Here is a 10,376-nt window from a genome sequence, read left to right as displayed (position 1 = left end):
CGGCCGACTGCCCCAGGACGCCGACCTGGTGTCTATGCAGGAAAGGGATCCCGTGATCCACCAAATCCGTAAGTTCCTTGCGGACCCCGTGGCGTCCCCAATTTCCCCACAAGAGTTGCAACAGTCCCGAGACTTAAATCACCTTCACAATCTCAAAAACTGCTTAAAACTCGAGAAAGGACTCCTGGTGTACACACCACGCAACCAGGGACCTCCCCGGTGGGTCGTGCCCACAGATCATAGGGGGGTCATGTTGCAGTACGCTCACGACAGCCCGTGCGGGGGCCATAGGAACGCTCAGGCGACCTACCAGACACTCCAACAGATTGTCTATTGGCCCTTCATGATTCAGGACGTTACCGAGTATGTCAAAGGGTGCTTGATTTGCTGCCAATTCCGACCAGCCCAACCGTTGAACCGCGCCCCACTGCAAAGCAAAGGCATCTCATTCCCCTGGTCTAATCTCCAGATAGACTGGGTCGGACCGGTGCCGAAATCGGCTCGAGGTAATAAGTACCTCCTGACCGTCACTTGCGCGTTCACGAAGTGGGTGGAATGCTTGCCCGCCCCAAACGAAACCGCAGAGACCACCGCTCTCCTTCTTATGAACCATGTGTTCAGCCGTTGGGGCTTGCCCCTATCCATTGATTCCGACCGAGGTACTCATTTCACCGCAGAGGTCATGAGAGTGTTGTGGGAGATGCTCGGAGTCGAGGCAAAATTCCACATCGCGTATCATCCTCAGTCTTCCGGTCAGGTCGAACGCGCCAACCAAACCATCGTGAGCATGCTTCGCAAGTATGTGAGTCACCATGGCAAAGATTGGGACATCAAACTCCCTCTGGTGCTGATGGCCATTCGGTCCACTCCTCACCGCACCACCGGAGTCACCCCGTTCGAAATGATGACTGGCCGTGAAATGGTTCTTCCCTTACACCTCCTCTACCGACCAGAGGACCTAAGCGTTGCCACTGCGTACACTGCACACCAGTACGTCACCGACTTGCAACGCCACTTGCAGGCCACATTTGCGTGGGCCCAGGAACACCTCGAAAAGAGTGCGAAAGGACAGAAAGCTTACTACGACAGAAAGGCGACACACCGTGAGTACGAAGTAGGCGACAGAGTCCTATACTTCAATTTCACCAAACCGGTAGGAGTAGCCAGAAAATTCTTACCCCGTTGGTCCGGTCCTTTCGAAATCGTCGGTAAACTGTCCCCCGTCGCCTACCGCATCAAAACTTCGAAGCCCAGCCAGGCGCCTTCGTATAGATGGGTCCATAGCAACCAAATAAAGCTTTTTGAGCAGTCCACACTCCATAGGGGGGTGGACAAACAATAAGTTATAGCCTGCCCAACTTAGTTGCATGCCTCTCAATCCATAAGCGTGCATCTATAAGTAACCACCCTTGTTACCACTCAAATCGGAATAACAAACTCCTGTATGTTGCAGAATGGCCCCTCTCTGGATCCTCGGCATCTTCCTAGTCCTGCAGACCACATTGGCCGGTAACATAGTGGAACCAGGTCCGCCGAGTGGCATTGTTCTCCAAGATGCCCCAGGACTGCTCCTCACCAATTGCCGCGTCCATACCCAGCGCGTGTACACCCGCCTCGATCCTTGGGACGTGTACCGTAAGCATTTTAGATCGCCCACACAAACAAACCTCGAAACCGGGCCTGACTCCGAGATTGGGTCCAACATCGAACACGCCAAGCGTACCACAGTTCACATGCTCGAACAGTTACAGAAGTTCATAGTCACTGAGGAGGAACTCAGCAGCAAAACACGCCCTAAACGGTTCCTCGGAGGACTACTTACTGCTGCATCCGCCATTGGCTCTCTGTTCTCAATGGGCCTGTCTGCCGTTAACACCGTTAGCCTGACCGCGGTCAAACGAGAAATGAACATTCTTAAGGAAGAAATGCCAGAAATCCAGGGTAGACTACTAACTCAACAGGAGGAGCTGCAGGGCCTAGGCAAAACCCTGCAGGGAACCATACTAACCGTTAACATGCATTCTACATTAATCAAGAACACAGTACATGCCGTAGACAGGCTAGCAGCAATCATGAGAAGCGAAGTCAAGTACGTCCGAGTAATCCGAGACCTAATGCAGGACCTGATGAGAGAAGTAAGTAGCTCTCTCAGCACCCTGAGTGGAGGTAAAATCCCACCATATTTGATACCCCTCAGCATGGTTGACAGCATACTCCGATCTACTACCACGACTAACGTTTACTCATCACAGATTCATCTGGCTTATAGTCTTGGCAGTGCTATCCCCATTTTTGTGAACCCTCAAAACCTAGAAATAGGCTTCATCCTCAATCTCCCCGTTATTGAACGGCAAAACATATACAGAATCAAATCTGTCCTTAATGTAGGTTTCTGGAACAACGACGTACACGTACGTTTGCAGACACCTCCCACCATAGCCTATCACGATGACAACCCCTCTATCTACCTCGTCCCTAATTTAGACATGTGCACCTCTACCAAAGATATCCACTGGGTCTGCCCCAGCAATCCCTTTATCCGAGACACCACAGACCGTCTCTGTGGATTGACAAAAGTCCCCGAGCAGAAGTGTGCAGGCAAATTGTCTATTAAAGATGAAGGAATAGGAACTAGAGTAGAAAGAGCTGGTAATCGGTGGCTAATCAACACTCCCCAAACTGAGATTCTGGTATCATATGATCAACATAACACTGCCACTAGAATGAAGATCCCTAACGAAACCTCTCTCCTAAGTGTCCCACTAGGAGCCACTGTTCACGTGGGTGACATCACCCTCCATCACCTTAGCGCTGACCAGTATGAGACCGAGATAGAAATGCCCGATGCCTTCCCAGGTCACGAACTTGAGATAAACTCCACCCTCCAAGCACAACTACTGCTGGAAGGGACCAAAACCGTGCAATTCAATCTTAAGCCCACTGGCATCGCTACCACTTTCTTGAATAACCGCGCAAACCCTTCGTCCAATCAAGGATCTTTAATAAGCCGAATTGCGCTGGGATTTCTAGCTAGCGGTTGGGTTATCACAGTCTTCATAGCCATCACTCTACATAGGTACATACTGACACTACACCGCAAACTGGACAAAACGATCTACGCACCTGAGAAATTAGATCGTGGCATTGTCCGATTCTCCATCAGGCCTAAGGCCTCCACTAACTTTCTTGAAGAGTAGGCTTGTTAACACGCTAACTAACCCCTCTTTTCCATTTTCCTTTATGGAGTTTTGATTATTTTTTTGTTTGCTGTGTGAAATATTGTATGTAGAAGGTAGTTAAGTAGCCATAGTGTAATTGTTTTCATGTCCAAGTGCCTATGCATCTTATGGACTGTATGAAATGAATTGAACTGTTGAACTGTGTCTGAAAGACTTTCCACAGAAAGGACCCTTGGAACTACCTCATTGTGGAACTACCTCATTGTGGAACTACCTCATTGTGGAACTACCTCATTGTGGATTACTAGGGACCGTGGGTCGCAGACTAAACACCATGTGCCCATAGGGTATCATTCCTTTCAGCGCCTATGGCCAAGGGGGGAATGTTGGTAACTCGCCAGCGCCCCCTATAACGATCCCACAATTCCTTGCGCGCTCCACCCGGATGTGACGTAAAGTGGAACTGCTTTAACTGTATCAAGAGCGCCTCGATTCGTCCTCTCGTGTTCTGACTACTGGAGTGGTCGGACGGACTGTAGGCACGCTCGCCTACAGTGTTGAGACTAACCGCTATTGTCTGAGAACAGCCTGTTCAAATTAGTTTCGGCTGAACTTTTGAACGACCCGCTAAGTTTCAGCGATATAGTGGTTTTGATTCTAAACCTTTGCAAAGTTTAACTACAGTTAAGTAGTTTTCCACGCTAAGAGGCATTTGCGGACAGCTTCGCTCCTCTCAGCCTTTTTCTCGTCGACGCATCACCGGAGGTTTCTCCTGAAGCACCGTGGGCCAGTTAGGCCTCCATCTTCCTGCTTCGTTAGCCGCGGTTGGACGCAACGCGCCGCTAACCACCTCTCCTCGGACCGCGACCCTCAGCGCGGACATCGGAGAAAGAACTTCCATCGCATTGAGTAGGCACTTGGGCAAATTTTTAATTTGTAGCTTATTCAGATGGTTGTTAGGGTCATGTTTAAGCTTTGAGCTATTTAGCATACCCGCTCAGACACGGAAGGTGTTTGTTTGTTTTTATTGTTTGTTTTGGTTCTGTTTTTTTTCTTTGAACTTGTTAGACAGGGTATCTTGCATGATATCTTTCCTTAACTCCATTGCTAGCTTCCCTATCTGATTAGCAGCGCAGCGACAAGTTTGTTATTTTAAACTCCGAGGCTAGACCGCTACAAGGCCTAGTTCTCTCCATCCAACACATATACACACTCTCTCACTCTCTCTCTCTCTCTCTCTCGCGTTGAGTTCTTTGCCTAGATAGTCTGTTGGAAATTGTTGTTAAGTGCAGTGTTTGGATCCAGCTGTAGCGTGGTCAGATTCTCCTTAGCAACTTATTGCTAGCTACCTCAGGGTGATACGCTAGCTCGTAGGCTTGTGTTCTCGACTAGGCCTGCCGGCGCCATATTTCCCGACGCCATTTTGTTACCTCCCTCATTGAGTTACCTGTGATATGACACCTAGGCACTGACCGCCATTTTGTTTAAGCATTGCCAGAGTGGCTAGTCATTAGCATCTGCCCACAGATACCTACACAAAGCACACATTAGCCACAGAGCTAATCCTTTGTTCTATTTAGCTAACATTCCTTTGTTTTAGCTAACATTCCTTTGTTTTAGCTAACGACAAGCTAGGTCACACACACACACACACCTCCACACACACGCACACACAAGGGATTCTCTTCTTCTATCTCTTTCTCTCTCTCTTTCCCTCAACTTTATAGTCCAGGTGTAATTGTTCCATTGTTTTGTCTTGTTATTACCTTTGCCGACATTGAATGTATTTTGAGATTATTATTATTATTAGTGAGTAGTAGACAAATAAAAGCTAATAAAATTGAATTGCATTTTACTTGTTCCTGTTGTTTATTCACAAGGTCAACTATTTAGAACTCCTTTTTCCTTCAGAATTTAGCTTTTGTATACAACTGGGTTTCCCATCTAATACAGAGCTACCATTAATCTTGAATGTAACCATTCACGGTGAGTATTAAGATTAATAATTTAAGATTTTATGAGACTGATCTTTATTTATAAATTGATTAATTTAATTATCAATTATTACATAATTTATAATTTAATTAATCCCAATTCAACCTACATAATAATGACAAATACACTGTGATGACTGCTAGTAATTTTCTTTTCGTCACTGATGGATTATGTTCATCAGTGATGAGCACCAGCGGGAATCCTGGTAAATAGTAAATAATGAAAATAAAGTAAATAGCCCTATTCCACAACTGTAGTAATCCATATTATGTTAAGAACCGCTCATCTAAGTAAAGAGAAACGACCATCAATACTTTAAGATATGAAGTGTCTTTTAAGTCATAAAAATAAAGACCCCTACCACCACCACTACCACCACACACACACACACACTGAATTAGGTGTGTCCAGATTGGTACTGTAGGCCCTACTGTATTTTCAAACTTGACCTGGTTTCCTTTGAGTCTTTTCTTTCTATTCCCCTAAAAAGCAATAACTTGTATACAAAAAAAAATTATGATGGTGATGGAGGCAATGACATGTCTTACAGTAGTTTCCTGGTCTTAATTACAGTAATCAAATACTCATTAAGGTCTTCAGGATGACCAGATTGGTGGTCATAACAAGACCTATGATGGAACACTACCACTCATAAAATTTCAGCAGCTGAACAAATAAAACAGCTGTTCCACTGTTGGCTGCAGACATGGCTTTATTACATGTGTAGTTTTTATTGTACATACAGATCAGGTCAAAATAAAGTCTTCAAGTGTCCAATCTGACTGAAATATAACTGCTATCAAAAGTATCACTGAAGCTGGGTTAGATGTCATCACTCTGCCCAGGATAGGGGTACAAACGTCGGACTGGTTTGGAGCACTTGGCTGCACTGAGTCTGGTTTTGTGGGCACATTCATCACTGCGTGTGTTACACATGCTGCAGTGGCAGCTGAGAGCGATTGGGTAGGTGAAGTGAGAATCAGCATGAGTGGCACAACCAGGCAAAACTGCTGTACGATACTCCACATCCTGATAGGTACAGCTCCTCTGGATTAGAAAACGAGGTCCCACCAATTCTTTCATGTTACTATCCTGTGAGATGCACAATATGTAAGAGGCAAAGAAACAAAAAAGCACATGACATCAGAGTTAAAGAATAGAAATGGTTTCTTTTTCAGCAGTGCTACATAGACACTTCTACATTATACATGCTCTTGGTTCAGCAGTATCACTTTCATACAGTTTCATCTTGTGACTAACATCTTCATACTTTTTTCTAGAAAATTCTGAAAACCTGTACTTGTGTAAAGTATGCTCAGCTCTTACTGATAAGCTGATTTTCCTCCAAAGTCAGTCTCTCTCTCTCTCTCTCTCTCTTTCTCTCTCTCTCTCTACCATAAAACCATAATCACATTGTGGCTACAAGAAACCAGAGAAAGAATTTCAGTGTTGTTGAGCAAATGATTTCTTCCTTCCTATATCCTTATGCTCACTGATATTATATTGTTTGGAAACTAAATAATATCCAAATAAAAAATGTAATATGCAAAAATGTTGATTTCAATAGGTAGCTTACAAGAAAACAAGTTAGGAAAATTACATTCTGTACCAGCAGTGCAAACCTAAATGAATAAAATAGCATTGTTTACTACATCAGTTTAGTTTGTTTAAAATGATGTACTATTAAAATATCAATATCATAATTTGCCTATTTTGAATGAGATAGTTTTGTTATTTATTCAGTTACTATTATTAGGCTGCTTTGTATGAAATGAAAATACAATACTGTAGTCAAAACAAAACTTTACAAAAAAAAAAAACCTGTTCGCTCTTGAATTCTTTGGTTCAGTAGTATCAGTTTCTTGCAGCAGTTGGAAATTAAAATCTCTATCATATACACACACACACACACACACACACACACACACACACATATATATATATATATATATATATATATATATATATATGTATGTGTGTGTGTGTAGTTCATCTGGTTCAGCTTTTTTGTAACAGAATACTTTTCTGGGGAACTTTACAAGCCTCTACTTGCAACACAAGACCTGGTGTTTACTGATACTGTAAGTTCTTTTACTCCATTTTACTGTGTTCACTAACCAGATCACTTGCTCACAAACACTAATCAATAGGTGTCTTACCCTTGAAAAACAGAAGCCCATGCATATTGTAGTGTTGATGGCCACACAGAAGTCACACTCTTGCTTCTCAAGATAGAGCGTGTATTCTGTCGGGACACACATAGGTTTAGCTGTTCCAACAAGAAGGCCTAGGATACCAGCCACTAACAGAGGAGCAACCATCATTTCTCTGGACAAGCTAAAATGAGAAGATTGGGCACACCCAGAGTAAAATAACGGTTACTGTCCAGGTTCTGGTTTAAAAAAAGAGGGGCATGATGTACATAATCATTTAACAGGTTTATAATTGTTACTGAAAATGAACACATGACATTTCTTATACATTCTTGAAATAATGTTATGAAAAGCTGAAATTTTCCCTTCTGATTTCTGAATGCATATTTCTTACATGATCAATCCATTTTATTATTTATAAAGCCCAATATACTTGTATTACACAAAACCAGAAGCTCAGAATTTTCCTTACCTGATTACCCTGACAGTCCGACTCCTGTACATTCTATGAGGATTCTGCTTTTATATTGGTCCCCCCCTTATCCAACCTAATCCCACTGTCTCCTTATCTGCAGATCACCCATAGTGCAGTATTCATAAAACCATTGCCTTGTCCTCAAATCAGCTGCACTCACCACACACACACACACACACACAAACACACACTGCTTGACCATACTAAAGGCCTGCTGGTGTTTGTTGCTATGCTTGTGCAGCTCAAAGTAACCTAGTCAGAGTTGTCCTTCAATTACAATAATAGTAATAGAGCTTGGACATGTCAATATTCTGTGTAATCATTACAGCCTGTTACGGCAGTTACCTACAACAACTCACCACACACAATTGAAGTGAATCTCAGTGCAAGCAGAGAAATGTTGGTGCAAGGTGCAGGCTGCTTGAAAGTGGAGGAGGTAACGTCAGCCCCATTGCCACCTCACAATGTCTAGCTTTTGCTAAAACCTTATTCTTTTGTTATATGCCCTCAAAATTAACCCTAGGCCATGTTAATGTTCAACTAAACAATGAAATAAGCTTAGCCTAATGGGCTATTCTTGGTTGATGATGAATTGTTTGCAATATTTGCTCCCTCCCCAGACACAATGGACATAAGGAAATTCTTTACAAAGAAGTGGAAAGTAAGTCAAAATTTCCCCACAGAACAGTTTTTTTTGTCCCAATGGAAATGTTAGTGCAGTTAGCCGGCTAGTCAATGTTAGGAGATGTATCAGCTAGCTTAATGTTAGCTATCATTTAATTCAAACCCAGTAGGCCTACCTTATTGTAATGCCAAGAATGAGGTCAAGTCTGCTCTGATGATATTTATTGATTCCCTGTTGTGATTTGAAGAACTTGTTTTGTCTGGTCTTTGCCAGTTTTCTGGAAAGTAACATGGGAAATCAGTGTATGGGGAAGGAATAGTAGAAAGGAAAGCAATGGAGAGAGATGGATATTATTCCACCTGGATTGTGAAGGAAAGGGGGATAAAAGTTATGAAGTGGTAGAAATTGTGGTGGCACCGATGTAAGAAGAAGTTATATCTATAAATCTATTTGTTATACTAATCTGTAAATGTTACTGTAGTACCACCATTGCATGTAGGTTGACAAAACTGCACTTGTTCATTGTGTGAAGTTCTCTTTTATGTGTCATTGCTTGACACAGTGTAATTTTGTGTTATGAAGACTGCATGATGCCGGGTCATTTTTGTTATGAGTATCACTAAATCAGAAAAAAGTAAAATGCACCTACTAAAGTCACTGTTGGTGGTGAACAAAATTGCACCTGTTCATTGTGTGAAGTTATTTTTTATGTGTCATCGTTGCTTAACACAGTGTGATTGTGTGTTAGGAAGTTTGCATGATGCCATATCATGCCTGGTCATTGTGTGAAATTATGAATATTCTTATTTTTAAACATACAGTTTCGTGTCACTATTGCTTGGCACAGTGGCATGCTGTGTTACATCTCATCTCATCTCATCTCATTATCTCTAGCCGCTTTATCCTTCTACAGGGTCGCAGGCAAGCTGGAGCCTATCCCAGCTGACTACGGGCGAAAGGCGGGGTACACCCTGGACAAGTCGCCAGGTCATCACAGGGCTGACACATAGACACAGACAACCATTCACACTCACATTCACACCTACGGTTAATTTAGAGTCACCAGTTAACCTAACCTGCATGTCTTTGGACTGTGGGGGAAACCGGAGCACCCGGAGGAAACCCACGCGGACACGGGGAGAACATGCAAACTCCACACAGAAAGGCCCTCGCCGGCCCCGGGGCTCGAACCCAGGACCTTCTTGCTGTGAGGCGACAGCGCTAACCACTACACCACCGTGCCGCCCTGTGTTACATCTAAAACTAAATAAAAAAGGAAACACAAAATAAAAAGTAAAATGCACCCATAAAGTCATTGTTGGTGATAAATTGTGTCACATTCATCTCATTATCTTAGGTATGGCAGTGGGTTTAAAAACAGGCTGATGAATATATGGACGAGTTGAATGAGGACTTATTGTTGAGTCTCTAAAATAGTTATTGAATTAAGTGACTTTTGTAGGTAAAATGACGTGTTTAACAACCTGTTAAAAATACATCAGAATGCAGGAAATGGCATCTAATTAATTAAAAATTTTCTGGGGGAGGACCCCCCTCCACCAGTGTGTCCCCCTCACATTAAAAATGCTTCTGACACCTCTGACTCAATTATATGAATGATATGGGACTTCAAAGTATTTTTTTCTCCAAGAAATGTGACACAGCCAGCCATAAAGTTTAATGATTAACAAGATCTAAGAAAACATTTTACAGCCATAATCAAAATTTTATATATATTTTTAAAATTAAAAGATAAGTTGCGGGCGGCACGGTGGTGTAGTGGTTAGCGCTGTCACCTCACAGCAAGAGGGTCTGGGTTCGATACCCGTGGCCAGCAAGGGCCTTTCTGTGCGGAGTTTGCATGTTCTCCCCGTGTCGGCGTGGGTTTCCTCCGGGTGCTCCGGTTTCCCCCACAGTCCAAAGACATGCAGATTAGGTTAACTGGTGAC

General features: G+C 43.2%; 1 protein-coding gene across 1 annotated transcript; it reads right to left on the bottom strand.

Annotated features, from left to right (window-relative positions):
• Window positions 1-5,996: 5,996 nt before the first annotated feature.
• Window positions 5,997-7,504, bottom strand: tshba (thyroid stimulating hormone subunit beta a). Its single transcript, XM_060918273.1, has 2 exons — window positions 7,334-7,504; window positions 5,997-6,266 (listed from the first exon to the last, which is right to left on the bottom strand). Exons 1-2 carry the CDS (start codon window positions 7,496-7,498, stop codon window positions 5,997-5,999), a joined length of 435 nt encoding a protein of 144 aa, XP_060774256.1. The 5' UTR covers window positions 7,499-7,504.
• Window positions 7,505-10,376: the final 2,872 nt, after the last annotated feature.

The sequence above is a fragment of the Neoarius graeffei genome, chromosome 4 (genome assembly GCF_027579695.1).
Source record: "Neoarius graeffei isolate fNeoGra1 chromosome 4, fNeoGra1.pri, whole genome shotgun sequence".
In the NCBI taxonomy this organism is placed as follows: domain Eukaryota; kingdom Metazoa; phylum Chordata; class Actinopteri; order Siluriformes; family Ariidae; genus Neoarius; species Neoarius graeffei.
Note: the sequence above shows the minus strand (reverse complement) of the source record. Positions and strands in the feature narration are given on the sequence as shown.

Bases quoted from the DNA above. Each gene is read 5' to 3' on its own strand.
- tshba (XM_060918273.1), bottom strand. From the start codon at position 7,498: ATGATGGTTGCTCCTCTGTTAGTGGCTGGTATCCTAGGCCTTCTTGTT. The intron at 6,267-7,333 runs GTAAGACACCTA...TGCATCTCACAG, and splicing joins TGGGCTTCTGTTTTTCAAGG to GATAGTAACATGAAAGAATT.